The 17,313-nt window shown below is 50.0% G+C and overlaps 2 protein-coding genes across 5 annotated transcripts in view; one reads left to right on the top strand and one right to left on the bottom strand.

The window, feature by feature from the left end:
* The first annotated feature begins 27 nt into the window (after positions 1-27).
* Positions 28-7,485, top strand: EIF4A3 (eukaryotic translation initiation factor 4A3). The gene is made up of 12 exons (XM_080388493.1): positions 28-277; positions 473-545; positions 1,176-1,242; positions 2,228-2,290; positions 2,736-2,868; positions 3,930-4,010; positions 4,443-4,584; positions 5,415-5,553; positions 6,049-6,164; positions 6,734-6,841; positions 6,926-7,053; positions 7,294-7,485. The coding sequence occupies exons 1-12, from the start codon at positions 106-108 to the stop codon at positions 7,308-7,310; spliced, it is 1,239 nt and encodes a 412-aa protein (XP_080244619.1). The 5' UTR covers positions 28-105; the 3' UTR covers positions 7,311-7,485.
* Positions 7,486-12,122: 4,637 nt separating this feature from the next.
* The window catches only part of ATL2 (atlastin GTPase 2), a 38,441-nt gene continuing 33,250 nt past the window's right edge, over positions 12,123-17,313 (bottom strand). For 2 of the 4 annotated variants that reach the window (XM_080388489.1, XM_080388492.1), the window contains exons 12-14: positions 16,221-16,652; positions 14,697-14,711; positions 12,123-14,595 (exon numbers count right to left, since the gene is read on the bottom strand). In XM_080388489.1, coding sequence (XP_080244615.1) covers positions 14,488-14,595; positions 14,697-14,711; positions 16,221-16,652 — 555 coding nt within the window. In that variant the 3' untranslated portion in view covers positions 12,123-14,487. The remainder of the gene's footprint in view (positions 14,596-14,696; positions 14,712-16,220; positions 16,653-17,313) is intronic. The other 2 variants (XM_080388490.1, XM_080388491.1) reach the window with 2 other exon arrangements.

Consider the following 17,313-nt stretch of genomic DNA (forward strand, 5'->3'; position numbering starts at 1 on the left):
CGCGCGTGCGCCCGCTGTACCCGCCCTCCCCGCGCGTGCGCAGCGCGGCCGCGTCGCGTCGCCGCCATCGCCGGAGCGTGAGGTGGGGTGGGGAAGGCCGCGGCGATGTCGGGCTCGGCGGGTTCGGGCGGGACGGGCGGCTCGGCGCGGAAGCGGCTGATGAAGGAGGAGGACATGACGAAGGTGGAGTTCGAGACGAGCGAGGAGGTGGACGTGACGCCCACCTTCGACACCATGGGGCTGCGGGAGGACCTGCTGCGCGGCATCTACGCCTACGGTGCGCGGCGCGGGGCGGCGGGCCCGAGGGGGGCGGCCGTGGGGGGGGGCCCGGGGCGGCGGGGCCGGCGGGGGGGGCCGGGGAGGCGGCGGCGGCGGCGGGCGGGCCCGGCGGGGGGCGGTGCGCCTGCGCGGTGACGCCACCGCCCCTCGGTTTCGGGGCCGCCGATAACTGTGGCGGTAACGGCCTCCGCAGGGTTCGAGAAGCCGTCGGCCATCCAGCAGAGAGCCATCAAGCAGATCATCAAGGGGAGAGACGTGATCGCGCAGTGAGTGGGGCGGGGGGCGGCGGGCGGGGGGCCCGGCGGCGGTTCCTGTAGGCACGGCGCTGTCACAGGGGCCCGGCCGAGTGCTGGGCGTTCTCAGCGAACAGGGCTCCGAGATCCCTGGGAATGTTTCCCAGCAAAGTCAGAGCAGTATAGAGACAGCTGCGGTCTCAGTTAAGGGAAAAAATAAGCAGAAGAAAGTCTGTGATGTCTGTAGAGACACAGAAGGATGTACATCCCACTGGAAGAAACCAAAATCCTTTCTGCATCAGTGGTGGGAACTGGTAGCCTTCCAAATTGTATTGGCCTATCTACCATTTACTTAGAAAAAAAAAATTGTGTAAGAGATGGCAGGAAGTTAAAATGTTGGTCTGATACAGAGTAAACCTGCTAGAGCTGGGGACCCAGCCGTGGAGTGCTCTGTCCCCGATACTGCAGTTCTCAAAGCTGCTTGTCTGCGGATCATGCTGTGATCGTAATAAAACTTTGCCAAGATACACTGTTGGCAATATTACCTTCTTTGTAATGAAAGAGTGGTAAAGAGCAGAGCGGTGGAATAGATTGGGAATAGATTGAAATTGCCTATATTCTTTGTCAGACATCCGGAGTATTCACCAAACATCTGTTTCTCAGGTCACAGTCAGGAACAGGGAAGACAGCAACATTCTCCATCTCTGTTCTGCAGTGCCTGGATATACAGGTAATTTCGCAGCACATGCTGAAAATGATTTTAGTTAAATTGGTAGGGTCTTCCATCACAAAAGCCTTTGGTTTTAGAGTGAGTAAGTGAAGCTTTACATTGAAATCTTTTTCATTATGGGCAGTGAACCTCAGACAGATTCCTGAATGAGAATTTTACCAGACTCATTAACAATTTAACAGTCAAAACCCAAACTTGGGAAAATACATTCAGATGAAGTCTTGTAATTATAAAGTTGACTTTGTCAGTTGACCTCTTACACGTTAGAGAGCTAAATCAATCTCTGAGCAGGCAGAATTGTCCTCAAACAGTATCAGCTACCTGTCTGAACAGTTGGTGCACGTTGCACAGAATCAGACTTGGCTTTTTGAATGAGAAATGTTTTAAGTACAGCTTGAATGTGTAGATGCTGTTGAATAAAATGTTGATTTTCTGAGGGCTAGTACCCTCTTAAATAAAGCTTAGATTGTTGTTCACTTGCCACTGGCTGGAGACATGAAAATAAATGATGTCTGTTCTAAATGCAGAGGTCAGCTTTTTGCTTCATTTCTGTAAAGTGCTCATAATACTTTTCAAATGTAATACTTTAAAACATCATCTTGGAATCCTTGTACTATGCAAGGGTTTTATCTGAACTGAACATAAGAAATCAAAGTGATTTAAATTTGTTTCTATTCTATTGCAAGAAAAGTAGACACTTCTATAATTATTTTCAGAAATTAGTTTGAAATAAAAAATGACGTATCAACTGCTTAAGTGCTGTCTTGTCAAAAATAACTTAATCAACAGGCTCTTACTGTGTAAATGCTTGGTGAGATAGCAGCTTTCTAGGTATACTGACCCTTGTAAAAATCTGTTCTAGCACAAAATTCTATAACTAATCCTTAAGATGTGACATTTCAGAGTACTGTGGGATCTGTAATTTCTGTTATGCTTGGATATCTGCCCTGTGGTTAACTGCCATGCAATCACCTGTTTTAACCAGGTTCGTGAGACCCAGGCATTGATCTTGGCACCAACTCGGGAGCTGGCTGTACAGATTCAGAAGGTAGGAGCATGTACATCACTGCCTGTAAAGCACCTGCAAGGCCTGGAGCCGATTCTCAGGTGTTCCCCAGCAGAGCTCAAAGAACAGCTTCTGCTTTTTATTTCTGTTCCTGAAAGGAATAAGAAATTCTAATAAAGGGCTGTTTTGCTTATTTGCATTGTATCTGTTCTTACATGACCGTGCTGGTTAGCAGTCTAAAATTTTGCATATCTTAAGGACAACGCTGTTAAGTCACAGTTGTGATTCCTGGGGAACTCAGTTCCCAGTGTTTGAAAGCCTGCTGTTGAGGAGGTTTCTGTAACAGACATTAAAAAATCCCTCTAACTGCTTGTGCATACCCGTCTGAAAAAAAGGCCGCTGTATGGCTGTGCAGACCTGCATCTCTTCAAAAATACAAACGTTATGAGAGCTCAGTTAATTAAGCTATTCCTTTGTATCAACACAGGGTCTTCTTGCTCTGGGAGACTACATGAACGTCCAGTGCCATGCCTGCATTGGAGGGACCAACGTTGGCGAAGATATCCGAAAACTCGACTATGGACAGCATGTCGTTGCTGGCACGCCAGGCCGTGTGTTTGGTAAGGAGATGTGGGAGGGTGTATCACCTCCAGCTTTCAGACCTGAGTTGAGCCATGGGAACCTTTTGCAACTTCTGTTGCGCTTAGATTTGAAAAGCACGAAAATTACACGTATCGTGACACCGTTAATGTGAGGTATAACAAGGTAACAACCTACAGTAGTAATACCTGGAAAATACTAGAGAAATCAATGGGGATAGTATTTGGATTTTCTGTGTTTATATTTTGCTTATCATCATTGAAGTGTTTCTTTATATGGTGGCATGGGATCAAAGAGTATTTTTTAAGGAGAAAAATATTACAATCCCAGGAAATACTTCAGAATCTTGGAGCTGGATGTACTTGAATGTCAGAGTTGGGTCCACGTTTTCTGTGTACCGGCCGTTGCTCTGTTAAATGTGGTGCTCTTGCACCTGGTACTTTCTGGTTTCATTGCATGAAGGTTATATTTGCTGTTCATGGAGGCTGCCACAGTGATAGTGTTAGCCTTCAAGCTCATACCTTCCAGGTCTCTGAGAAACCAGCAGCACTTCCTTACTGGAGCACCTGTCACAGAGCTAGTCTCCACAAGCGAAAACCAAAAAAATTTGCAGCTGCCAAAGTGAGCTGGCTGTGAACAGCACACTAATAGCAAATGCTTTTCTATTGCAGTATTAAGGGATTACGCAAAGCCATGTGCTCTTTCAGGTAGGATGTGGATTTGCCCAGTCTGTTGAGAAAAGGTTCACGTAGCATTTTGCATTTCTCACATCCAGTTGCTGTGGGAGACTGGGTCACCTGTCCTGTGCAGGTAGCAAATAGTATCCCGCAGCTTGGATGCTCAGAGCTTCCCTGCAGTCAGTGCTCCCGTGGCTGGGCTGCAGAGACATCCACCTGGGTTGCAGGGTGGACTGGGCACACTGTGGCCCTTGGTTGTGCCTTCTGTCACCAAACACCGGTCTCTGTTGGCAACAGGGGAAGTGCCTGTCCCTCCTCCACTGAAACGTCTTGACAGTGGCTGGGAGCAGTGCAGGCTCGCTTGCTTTCAGAGCCTTTTCATCTTACAAAGTGAAATCTTCCAGATATGATTCGTCGTCGAAGTTTAAGGACCCGTGCCATCAAAATGCTGGTTTTGGATGAAGCAGATGAAATGCTCAATAAAGGTAAAATATTTGTCTCCCTTTTACTTCCTTTTTTCTCGTTTCTTTGAGATTCCAGGGTGTCCCAGCTGGCAGTCTTGCTTCTAAAAACAACTGGTTTTGCTGAAGTTAGACAGTTACAGTTCATTATAGGCTGTAACAGGATAAACTCCTTGATAAGTCTTGTATGGTTTGGTTGTAGTTTCCTTTTCAATGGTTATGAATTCTTGAGCACTGCCTTTCATACTTTACTGTGTACCCCAGCCACATTGTAATGGATCTGGGAAGATGAAGAGACGAGCAATATGTGACACTGGCTTTGAGTTACTGATTCACTCATTAATGTTAATCTCATAGCATAGGCCCAGTACTGAATTCCAGATCAAATTGTGAAAGAGCAGGATATTTGGAAGAAAGACGTGCTGACTGTTGCATGCTACTTGATTTGCTTTTCAGGTTTTAAGGAGCAGATTTATGATGTGTACAGATACTTGCCTCCAGCTACGCAGGTGGTCCTGATCAGCGCCACTTTGCCTCATGAAATTCTGGAGATGACCAACAAATTCATGACAGACCCCATTCGCATCTTGGTGAAACGGTGAGTTTCTTTGGAGGGAACAGGAGCTCTTTGAGTTGGTCCAGCCCTGGGCGTTTCACAGTGTTAAGAGATTTAAATGTGCAGGTTCTCTCTCACGTTCCTTCTCACTATTGCAGTTTGCCTGGGTGTTTGCAGACATTCTCATGTCCTGTTTTCCAGCAGGAGCTGACTCATCTCCCTGACTTTACCCTTGTCCAGTTGTTTGCTGCTGCTCAGCCTGACTACCCCCTGCCTCCACATCCTCTCCATGCATACCAGTCTCTTCTGGAAATCCATCTTTGACACTTACCCAGTTCCTGTGCTCCTCCAGAGGACTTTTGTAGGCCGTTTCCGTTAATTTGCTATTACGTAGCAAGCCAGAAAAGCTGTTAGCTGACTGATCTCAAACGCCCTGGGAGGTGTAGCTTGTGTCTGGTGGTATCACAGGTCCTCATGCACTGGAAGTCGGCAGGATTCAAGAGGAGTAACCAGACAGCCTGACAGGAGAAGCCTCCCTCTTGCCTGATCACATACAGTGCCCCGTTTACCTTTCTTTGGTCTTGCTGCTCAAGAAGCTTGAATGTAAAAACAGTGGGAACAGAAGTGTTTCCCTTTGAAGCCACCTGGAGTAGAGAGGGTGCCCCAGTTCCTTGTCTCTGTTGCATGGGTCACATCTAGGCCGTTAGGGCATACTTCGCCAGGGACTTTCTGTAACAACTCGGACTTAGGTGTAGACGCAGCAGGCCACGGGGCAGAGGTGTGATCTCTGCCGAAGCACACCCAGCCCTTCCAACCGCCTTGTATCTGTTCAGCTGCTTGTGGTGTAGCATAGCTCTTCTTCTTCCCTGCAGTGATGAGTTGACCCTTGAAGGAATCAAGCAGTTCTTTGTGGCTGTGGAAAGGGAAGAATGGAAGTTTGACACCTTGTGCGATCTCTACGACACGCTCACAATCACCCAGGCTGTCATCTTCTGTAACACCAAGAGAAAGGTATGGCAGCCCTCAGGTGGGCATGTTACTTTCTGAGGGTGACTCAGAGGAGGATGCTGGCACAAACCCAGTGAAGAGGGCCAGTTGTTTCCCTCTTTGGGAACAGAGCAAGAGCAGAGGTTAAATGTTTGTCTTTGGGATGTGCCTAGCTTGAATGGCTGGTTATAGGCAGACCTGATACAGTTGGCAGGAACTGCTTTTTTAGACAAGTAGTTAAGAATGTGCTTATATTCTTCTAATTGTTCATAATCCCTGAAACAAACCCACGGTTTCTGAATAAATGCCCTCAATTCCTTTCCTGTCAGGGCTCATGGAGCCCTGTATCATGTAACCAAGGCTTTGTAAGGATTATTTACTTCCTTTAGCTGTGGAACGCTGCTTAAAGTGTCTCAGTCCTTACTAGCCTATGTCTTTGCAAACATTCTCCAAGCAGAACTAGGGCACTTGGCTGTCCTGAGCAAAGGACTAACCCAGGCTGCTTGGCTGCATGCACAGGTAGACTGGCTCACGGAGAAGATGAGAGAAGCCAACTTCACGGTTTCATCCATGCATGGGGACATGCCGCAAAAGGAGAGGGAGTCCATCATGAAAGAGTTCAGATCTGGTGCAAGGTAAATGCCTTAAACAGTGTTGCTTACAGCATTGCTACCTCACGGCAGGATTTCTTTTAGCGTCTGAAGGGAACAGGCCTCAGAAACCCATAATACCTCTTCCCTCTGAAGGCCTTGTTCAGCTCACATTAGGAAGAGCTTCAGTTCCTGTATATCCCCCTGTGGTGTCGCAGGGCTGGGAGATGCCATTTTCCGAGGAGGGATGCTCATGCTTCTAGGCATAGAATTAGTCTGGTTTATTTTGCTGAAGAGGTTGGGAGTTGGTACATTTAAAGTAAGTCAAGGAAGAAAAATATTTGGGCTCTGTCCTCTTACTTTAAACTCTTAGGAGCGTCATATTCTTTCTTAAAGATCAAAGCTGTTGTGGTGCTCTCTGTCTCCGCTGCAGTTTGGTGATGCTGCATGGGACGGCTTTCCTTGCAGCAAGAGTGTGTGTGTTGCCAGTGTGCTGTGGGCGGGGAGGAGCACAGAATAGCAGGGGGTGCCCTGTGCTGGAGACTAGGACTTCTCCGCTCTCACACCCACCTCAGTCAGGTGGAACAGCCATACCTGTCCCCTTCTCTTCGCAGCCGAGTCCTTATTTCAACAGATGTTTGGGCTAGAGGCCTGGATGTGCCTCAGGTGTCCCTGATCATTAATTACGACTTGCCCAACAACAGGGAGCTCTACATACACAGGTAAGATTGGCCTTTGCACGGGGGAGGGGCTGCGTTACCCTTCCCTCAGGTGGCTCCATTCTCTCCTTCCTTCTACCTCCACAGAATTGGCCGGTCAGGCAGATACGGCCGAAAAGGTGTAGCGATCAACTTTGTGAAGAATGATGACATCCGCATCCTGCGAGACATTGAGCAGTACTACTCCACCCAGATAGACGAGATGCCGATGAACGGTGAGTGCGGGCCAGCTCCAGTGAGGCTGCCGCCCTCCTCCAGTTGGGAACCGGTGTGCTGCATCCGAAAGAGAAATGCCAGATGCTTTATTTGGCCAAATGTGTCATTCCCAAGCCTGACCCATCTTGGATTCCCCTGGGGAGGAACCTGGGAACAGCAGGAGCTGCGCTGTACCGCTGTGCCGTGGCTCTTGGCACACTCGGTGCATACTTACGTTCTCTCATTTTCTCTCATTTCAGTTGCCGATCTCATCTGAAGGTCCATGTTTACCAGGGAGTTGTACTATTTAGTAGCCTCCGTAATTCTCTTTTGGACACGTACCCTTTTACCATACTGCTGGCCCGTATGTTCCGGAGTTGAGCTGCACTTGGAAACTGTAAATAATGTCTTTACTCCCACCCATGTTTTTCAATAAAAAAATTAAAGTTTTACCATAACCTGTACTTAATTAACCCAAGATAGTAACAGGCAGGGAGTTTTGAGATACTGCCATACTTGGCTAGCACAATTGAAGAAATCCTGGGTGCTCAGTATGCCTAGGTAGATAAATGCAGGGCTTGCTTGCTGTTCCCTGCCCTCTCCCTGTCCCTGGGCTGTGCTGCCCAGTTTCCTTAGCTGCAGGATCAGCCATCTGCAGGAAAGGCCTATGGCCTGACCCGATCCTGCTCTAAGAAAATGGAGTTATAAGATAGCCAGAAAAGAATTTCCTGTTATTTATGCCTTTCTGGAGCCAGAAATGACATCACGTGTCGCTCGGCATGAGTATTTTGCCTCCCAAGGATCCCAGGGATTGAGCAGGTGCCTGTGAGGGCGAGAGCCTCTTTAACTTGGTGCTGGCTGGAGAAACAGAGGCAGTGGGGACGAGGAGGGACTGTCACCCTCTGTCAGTGACCAGCTGGAGTGCAGGGAGCTCCACCTGCGGGTGGATGAGGAGGCGAGGAGAGCTTATGGGTCAGGAATAAAGGGAGGGCAGGGACAGGTGACACTACAGTGGGGTTCTGCTACAGGCCCCCTGACCAGGAGGACCAAGCAGATCAGGCCCTCCACAGACAGAAAGGAGCAGCCTCATGTCCGCAAGCCCTGGCCCCCCTCATAGGGGACTTCAAGCACCCCAGTAGCTGCGGGAGGGACAAGGCAGCAGGGCATAAGCAATCCAGGAGGTTCCTGGGATGCCTGATCATTTCCTTCCCCAAGTGATGGAGGAGCCAGTGAGGAGAGGTGCCCCGCTGGACCTTGCTCTCACCAGCAAGGAGGGGCTGCTGGGGAGCGTGAAGGTCAGGGGCAGCCTTGGCTGCAGTGACCCTGCAGTGGCAGAGTTCCAGATCCCCGGGGCAGCGAGGAGGGCGCACAGCAAGCTCGCTGCCCTGGGCTTCAGGAGAGCAGACTTGGGCCTCTCCGCGCACCTGCTTGGTGGAGTAGCGTGGGGTAGAGCCCTGGAGGGACGAGGGGCCCGAGAGAGCTGGTTAATGCTGAAGGACCAGCTCGTCCAGGCTCAGGACCAGTGCGTCCCAGCAAGGAGGGAGTCGGGCGAAAACGCCAGGAGGCTGCATGGGTGAGCAAGGAGCTCCTGGACAAACCCCAACACAAAAAGGAAGCCTGCAGAGGGTGGAAGCAAGGACAAGCAGCCTGGGAGGAATAGAGAAATGCCCGGGCAGCCAGGCGTCAGGTTAGGAAAGCTAAAGCCCTGGTAGAATTAAACCTGGCCAGGGACGACGGGGGCAGCAAGAAAAGTTTGTGTGGGTATGCAGTGATGGAAGGAAGAGCAGGGAAGACGTGGGGCCTCTCCAGAAGGAAACGGGAGGCCTGGTTACCTGGGATATGGAGGCGGCTGAGGTACCTGGCAATGGTTTTGTCTCGGTCTTCACCGGTGAGCGCTCCAGCTGCGCCGGCCAAGTCGCAGAGGGCAAAGGCAGGAACTGGGAGAACGAAGAACCAGCTGCTGTAGGTGAGGATGAGGTTTGAGAGCATCCAAGGAACCCGAAGGTGCATGAGTCTGTGGGACCTGATGAGATGCTTCCGCGGGTCTTGAGGGAACTGGTGGCTGAAGTGGCCGAGCCACTCTCCATCATATTTGAGAAGTCGTGGCAGTCCGGTGAAGTTCCTATGACTGGAAAAGGGGAAACACAGCCTTCATTTTTAAGAAGGGGAAATAGGAAGACCCGGGGACCTACAGGCTGGTCAGTCTCACCTTGGTGCCCGGTGACATCATGGGGCAGATCCTCCTGGGAACTATGCTAAGGCACATGGAAAATGAGGTGGTTGGTGATGGCCAGCATGGCTTCAGTAAGGGCAAACCGTGCCTGATGAATTTGATGGCCTTCATGGGGTTACAGCACTGGTGGATAAGGGAAGAGCAACTGATGTCATCTACCTGGGCTTGCGCAAAGCATCTGTCACTGCCCTGCGTGACATCCCTGCCTCTAAACTGGAGAGACATGGGTTTGATGGATGGACCACTTGGTAGATGAGGAATTGGCTGGATGGTCACACTCAAAGAGTTGCTCAATGTCCAAGTGGAGACCGGTGAGGGGTGATGTTCCTCAAGGGTCAGCACTGGCACCGGTGCTGGTTTAGCATCTTTGTCGGGGCCGTGGGCAGCGGGACCAAGCGCCCCCTCAGTGACTTTGCCGACACCGCTGAGCTGTGTGGTGTGGCTGACACGCTGGAGGGAAGGGATGCCGTCCCGAGGGACTGCGACAGGCTTGAGAGGTGGGACCGTGCAAACCTCATCAAGTCCACCAAGGCCAAGTGCCAGGTCCTGCACGTGGGCCAGGGCAATCGCAAGCACAAACACAGGCTGGGCAGAGAACGGGTTGGGAGCAGCCCTGAGCAGGAGGAACTTGGGGGTGTTGGTGGCCGAGAAGCTCAACAGGAGCCAGCAATGTGCACTGGCAGCCCAGAAAGCCAACCGAGCCCGGGGCTGCATCCCCAGCAGCGTGGCCGGCGGGGCGAGGGAGGGGGCTCTGCCCCTCTGCCCCGCTCTGCTGAGACCCCCTGCAGCGCTGCGTCTGCTCGGGCGGCCCCAGCACGAGAAGGAGCTGGAGCTGTTGGAGCGAGTCCCGAGGAGGCCACGCGGGTGATCAGAGGCTGGAGCCCCTCTGCTGTGGGGCCAGGCTGAGAGCTGGGGCTGTGCAGCCCGGAGCAGAGAAGGCTCCGGGGAGACCTCAGAGCAGCTGCCAGCGCCCACAGGGGCTGACAGAAAGCTGGGGAGGGGCTTTGTGCAAGGGAGGTAGTGACAGGGCAAGGGGTACTGGCTTTAAACTGAAAGGGGGGAGATTCAGATTAGATATTGGCAAGAAATTCTTCCCCGTGAGGGTGGGAGGCGCTGGCCCAGGCTGCCCAGGGCAGCTGAGGGTGCCCCATCCCTGGCAGTGGCCAAGGCCAGGCTGGACGGGGCTGGGAGCAGCCTGGGATGGGGGGAGGTGACCCTGCCCGTGGCAGGGGGCTGGAACTGGGGGGTCTTTGGGGTCCCTTCCAACCCAGACATTCAGTGATTCTGTGAAATACTTCAGGAAATGCTGATTAGAATGTAACGGAAAGAGCAGGTGTGGTTTACTTTGTTGCCTTCTCCACCCCTTTCTGACGCTGTAGCTTCTTCCATCTTCCCAGGTCTCATTCATCTCCCGGCAGCAGCATGCTGTCCTTTGCCAGCTGTAGTATCTTCCGTGTAGCTTTCCTGCTGAGCTCTGCCGTGTCCCTTTTGAGGCAAGTTGGCTGCTGGTTTGGGGTATGTCACCGCGTTTTACTGTGTTTTCTGTTAAATTGGGTTTTGTTTGTCAAGGGGAAAGGCAGGCCTTAATACACCACCAGTTTGCAGAGAACTGGAACAGCTCTCAGAGTTCTTTCCAGAACCGGTGGCAGAGTGGCCCTGGGTAGAGAAAGCGAGCGCACTTTACACCCCCGTGTATTCTGCCAGGGAAGCCCCTCTGTTCCCTTGTACTCACTCCGTGCTCCGTCCTGGTCTTCTTAACAGTATACAGGCACAGGCTGAGCACTACTAACCTTATTTTAATACCAGTTGTAAGGGGTTGCCCAACAGGGGGGAGGCCCCCATGTGCAACCAGCAGCAGGGCCGAGCCATCACTCCCAGCAGGCACCACCACCACCACCACCCCCCCGGCCCTCCAGCTGGCCGGGATGAAGGGATGAAGGGATGAAGGGCTGTTGGTGGAAACAAGCCGAGCTGTGGATCCCTTGTGGATCCCTCCAGTGACCTCACGAGGAGGCTCAGCGTGTCCGGTTGCCGGGCTCTGGATCACCGCTCTGCTCCGCAGCTGGCACACACACAGCCCATGCCCCGCTCTGGCTGCCGGCCCGGCCACCCTTGCGCGCACCCGCTGCAGATGTGGCCTCCAGCGACGCGTCTGCCCTCAATGCCCGTGGAGCCTCCGCTGCCGCCAGCTGCCTCCCGCGGAGGGAGGCTCATGCAGCTGGACCCCGGCCCCCTGTGCCTCCCGTGCCCCCCGGCTACATCTGGCTCCGTTTTCGTGTCCCACCACCCCCTTGCTCTGCACCCGCTCCAGCCTCGGTTGCCGGCCCTCCAAGCACAGCCTCCGCGCACGGAACGGAGCCCCTCACCCAGGGAGAGGGCAAGAAAGGGAGTTAACCGAGAAGTGAAGGTGGAGCCAGACAGGAACAGGCACCCGCAACCTGTTGCCACATGCCCCTTTTAGCCCCTTAATCATCTACTTTCCACACCTGCCCCTCCCAAAAATCACCTTGGTCCTCCACTTCTCCCAGCTTTGATTCCCAACACCCCCCACCCCCACCCCGCAAAGTGGAGGGGGTTTTTTTTGCATTAATTCTGCAACTTCTTGGCACAGCGTTCAGGAACTCTCCCTCCGCGTGCCCCGTTTCAGTCCTCTGTTAGGACAGCACCTGGGCCAAGGTCCACAGCCCCGTCCCGGGCAGAGTCCTGCTCTCACCGTCGTGCAGAGCAAGGTGCAGCCTGGCCTCTGACTTGCACCTTCCTGGAGGACACAAGCAGCGAAAGCAGGCACAGCTCTCCAAGCCCCCGCTGTGACTCCAGTCGCTTGACTAATAAAGAGATTAATCAGCAAAGCGTGAGGTTGTTTAAATAACAGTATTTAATCTGTACAGTTTGAGAGAAGATATCATAAAATGCAACATTCCTACCTCACCTTCAGCATCATTCACCTGGAGCTGAGCCCTCATCTCCAGAGGGCAGGTAACCACCGCTCCCCAGCAGTTCTTTATGGTACAAAAGTCACAGTGCAATTACTTTAGTCCTAGACAGATGATTTCCCTCACCCAAGAGTGGGGAGACTGATGAAGCTCAAATGTGGATGGAAATTGTTACCACTTAGGAATGCAAAAAAAACAGCTATTGCACACAGTCATTTCCAGCTGAAACTACAGCAGTTAATTATTTAGCTGCCTTTACACTCCACACAGCTGATTCTGGTTTAGTCAAGTGAAAACCGGGCCGGTAACAAGGTTTCCGAGTGATAACAGTTGTCGGACAGAGGGCAGAAGCTGACAAGCAACTCCACAAGTCAAGAAGCGTGCTTTAGAATACCAGAAAGTTTTCCTGCGCCAGGAGGGGATATGAGCTAGACAGATGTCATCTTTCAGAGACAAGCATGAGAGGAACATTGGCTTTGATAGAAAGCTATGAAGTACAATAGACAATTTGTTCATATAATTGTCAGGATAAGTATTTGACATAGTTTATGTAGTAGAATACATACTTGAACATCTTTTAAAAATAAGCACGGATTTCATTTCATATATACACAACTGATTTTAATCATGTACTGAAAATAAATTACAGGAAATAATTTTAAAATGCAACAGAAGACAAAGAGGTTCACAACAAACATTCCCATTGATTTTCCCAAGGGGGCGGGAGATTGCAGTGCTCAAGGCAGGTAAATATCACAAATATATCAAAAAACTTCAAATTGTTGATGCATTCACACATTTACATGAGCCACAAACATTCCTTTACAGGGACTGCACTTAGCTACCACAGAACCAGGTTTTGCCATAAACTACAAAACTTTGATACAAAATTGTATTTATATATTTATATCTCATATACATGCCCTATCTGTGATTTCTTAAAAAATAAAAACTAAACACACTGTACAGACAATCCTAACTCATTGCTTCGTAGCTGTAGGCAACATTTTTGGATGGAATTTCTCCCCCAGTAGAATTAATGGCAATATTATATACACAAAGGCTAAACTGCAGAAAAAGACAGCTCGGATCTGATATGCACCTCCCTCGGGACCAGGCCTGCGAGTTCAAGGCAAGACACCCTGCGGTCTGTCCCACCGCCTCCCTTGCAAGTCAGTTCTGCCACTGGCGGCGTGAGGAACCAATACATGCAGTTGTGTAACACTGGTATAAAAGGCAATAAAGCAAGATACATAGTGTAATGTAGTGGCTCTAATGGCATCGCTGACTCGATACACAGACACACAAGGGGATGCTGCGGGGCTGGGTATGTTTGGTGAGAGCACACCTTACGCGGGCCTGATCGTCGTACTTCCCTGAAATTACCTCCTGCAGAGGACAGATTCCCACTGTAAGCCAGAGACTGCATCAACTCAGCACTGGGGGAAAGACACCCCCCACCCCTGACACCCCCGGTTCACCAGGACTCCGTGCAGAACACCTTCCTCCCTCCCACCCCCAGCAGTCGCCATGGCAACAGTTTGTCTCAGCAGCAGAGCACTGACAAACTCGCTCTTCCCAGGTGATGGCAGTAATCTGCAAAGCCAGTCACACTAAACTACTTCTACAGTTGATTGTAAACTTTGGTTTATTTTTTTTATTATTTTTTATTATTATTATTGAGTTCTCATGGTACAGCAAGCATGTCTAGGACGAGAGGGCAGAGTTGAAGAGGAGATGAACTATCAGTCTGTCTTTAGTCTGGCATGGTGAGACACCTGCTCGGTCAGGCCTGCTTTGATAGAGTTTTTTACAGACTGCCTCATATGATCCTCCATCAAATTATCACTCATGGGCTTCAACACCTGTGGAATGAGAAACGTGCAAAAAAAAAAAAAACACAAAAAAATGAGGTAACCAAGGAAAATAAAATATAAAAACATACAGAGAGACAAGATTTGAAATAATGAAGAAGAAAAAAAAGAATGCTGAAGTCTGACAAACTGGCATGAACTGAAAGAGAAATGGAGTGCTGCTGCTACAGTAATGAGGTTAAATCAGTCACATGCTATGGACACAAGTGATACCCCTCCTACACAGCAGTATTTCACTGAATTCAAACCACTTTACAGTTCCTAGAAGATGGATGTGCAATTCCATACCCTATATGCAGCATCAGTCTGGTATGGTTACAGCATTTATGCAGACCGGCCCAGACAGTCCAGCTTATTGTCCTATATGTGTAAGTGTGAACACTTCAGATACAGAAAGAAAGTTAAAAATACTGGCTAGTTTTTCTTCTTGTTATTGTTGGATGAGAGTCGCTGTCGCGGCACTGATGTAAGAGCACGGCGAATCGTTCGGCGTCTAAGGACTTCAAAGAGTTTGGAAAACACCTAAAACATGAATTCAGCTGTTAGGAAAAGCAGCTTTTAGAAGGCAGCAGAAAAAGTCAATCAAGTTCAGAAAAAGAAACCAATTGCCAGTAACTTCTCACCTTCCTGGGATTCCTCTGAAGCATGGAGGGAAAAGAAAGACAGAGATTCAGGAAAAAAAAAAAAAAAATATCGAGGACACAGTATATAATCAGAGCGACTCAGACAAGGACCTGTAGGTGCTTTGCATTATTATTGCTGATGTGCAACTGTAACATCCCCACCAGCAAGCTCTTTTGCGGAGCACCTTCCTCCAGCCCACAAAAGGGAAGCTCCTGCTAGCGTAAGCCAAGTGCTGCCGCCTCCAAGGAAGGACACAGTCAGTCAGATGAAGCCCTACACGTGCTCTGGGTATCCCATGCCAGCAGCCACCCTCAGTGAGCGCTAACCAAACACAGAGCTGACACCTTCCACTTGTTTTGCTGTGCTCTTCAGCCCCAAGCTCCAAAACAAGAAGCTACGGTGGTACAGGAAAGCCTCGATTTTAATCACTAGCTACAGGTGTAACTCAAAATTTAGTACCCTGATGCTCATTTCCTTATTATTAGAAATCCACTTTTTCCACTCCAGTGTGACTCACAACCTTACTTGGTCACTCAGGTCTAGAGTACCACTATACTCACCTATAGTGAGGCTTGAACAGAGTCATTTTTCAGGTGTAGAAGAGCCTCTGTATAGAGGGCTCCAGTTACTTGTTTGCTCGTGCCTTGCAGGATTTATTTACTGTCACCCCAGGTAAGGTCAGCGAGCCCTTTATTTCTAGTAACAGCAGTACCAAAGGGTTTCCCTCCTGCTGGCACTGGACATAGCTACTCGGAATGCTCCGACACGACTTGTAAGAGTTGCTCAGGAATTCTCTACCGGGGCTTTACTGGCACAGCTGTGTCAACTGGATTCAGGCAGCAAAAATCTCTGTACAGAAGACTTTCTCCCCCAGCTTTGGTACTCTTACACTCGTGTTGTCTTTTCTTTCAGGAATTTGTCTGTCTGTCAAGTATTTACTGCAACAGCAGTTGCACCAACTGAAGCCGTCACTGACAACACAAGTAGTCTTGAAGGAAGAAACCTGCTGTACATCCTCTTGTAGCTGTTGTTGCAAGCCAATCGGGTTGCTGCAAGTCACCAGCCAGTTCTCTCTGAGGTCTAATTAGCCCTCCAGTGTCACATCATCAGGTGAGGTGAGGGAGGGTAGCAGTGTTCACCTTTCCCATTTCTTGCACCACCCCGAGATACTTTATCCACCATATCCACAGGGCAAGTTTATCACTTTAAACATACCTTTAAAAGCAGAACTCCTTGCTCTGAAAAAGTAACCAAATGTTTTGAGTCCTTCCGCTCTTTACCACCGAATCCCCTAGGTAAGGCCTTTAAGTGACACTTTCTTGATAATATCCTAAGCTTGTTTAACATTCTTTGCGTGCAGCATCTCTTACTGAAGAGAGCAGTCATGCTTCTGAGCCAGTTTCCCCCCTGGCAACACTAGCGTTCCCCATTAGGTCTAGACCAGTCACTCACAGCACTGAACAGAAACCGGTTGCTATGTCTGCTCGAGAAAGGAAGATTTTGCATTAAAAATGGATACCAACCTGTTCCCATATAGCTTCAGCGATCTGATCAATGGCTGTTCCAACTTCTCTGAATTCCCCAGAGTACTTAACGTATGCCCAAGTACAAAATGATATAAGAGCCATCCCCAGCACGAGATTACACAGGGTAGCTATGGAGTTCATACCAAGGAACCCAGTCAGTCCTGAGGTTATATACATGGCAAACATGACTGCAAATAGAGTGGCAGGGGTACGAGCAGCATAAAAGATGTTTTTGCCATCGTTGTGCTTCACAAAGTTTGCATAGATCTCGTCAATTTCCGCTTCAAGCTGTTCCTGGTAGCGCCGACAGAACTCCTCCCCTCCCATCTTCTTCACCGAGCGGAACTGCCTGACAGCCGACTCTCTGAAATCCTGGTGCTTCCGCTCGAGGTCCGATGGGGCAATGTAAGGCTTATCTCCCCCACAAACCTGTCAGAGCAATCAGAGAGGAGGTCATCGCACCCTGAGCACCTTTTGCTGTACAGAAAGCAGACCTGCTCCTCGCTGCCCCCCTCTCAAGCCAGCAGCAGACCACCTCCTGCAGCTTGCTTGGCTCCGTAAGCTGGAGAGTCCCGTCTCAAATGAAGCAGCTAAAGGTACTTCACATCACAGCAACAGCCGTATCCGTCTAATCACACACAAAGCTACACCATGTGACTCAACTTGTACTTTCAACTGCTCCCCTTGGGCAAGCCCAGAAGGACAGGACATCAGCCACACGTACACTCCTGTTATGAAAGGGTGAAATAAAGCAACACCACAAGGCAGAGGAAACTTGGCTTGAGGCAAGTCAAGGAGAGCTCTGAAGGCCACGAGCCCTCCCCTCAGTTTGTTACTCTTGGTCACCCAGGTCAGTAAGAGGGTCAGTGCAGAACTTGTTAAGTGGGCAGAATCTACCCTCTGTGTCCAAGTTTATTCCTGTTTATTGCTGCCACTAGCAGGCTCCATGAAGCTTACCAGGTGATACAAACTAACAAGAACTAGTTGCTGACATCTTTAGCCTACTCTTCCCTAGACTGTCCCCGCTAGGCTTGATTCTGATCAACTTGTGAGGGTACGCTTCTGGTGAAATACCAGATATGGATACCCA

Source organism: Falco punctatus (assembly GCF_963210335.1).
Source record: "Falco punctatus genome assembly, chromosome: 5".
Lineage (NCBI taxonomy): Eukaryota > Metazoa > Chordata > Aves > Falconiformes > Falconidae > Falco > Falco punctatus.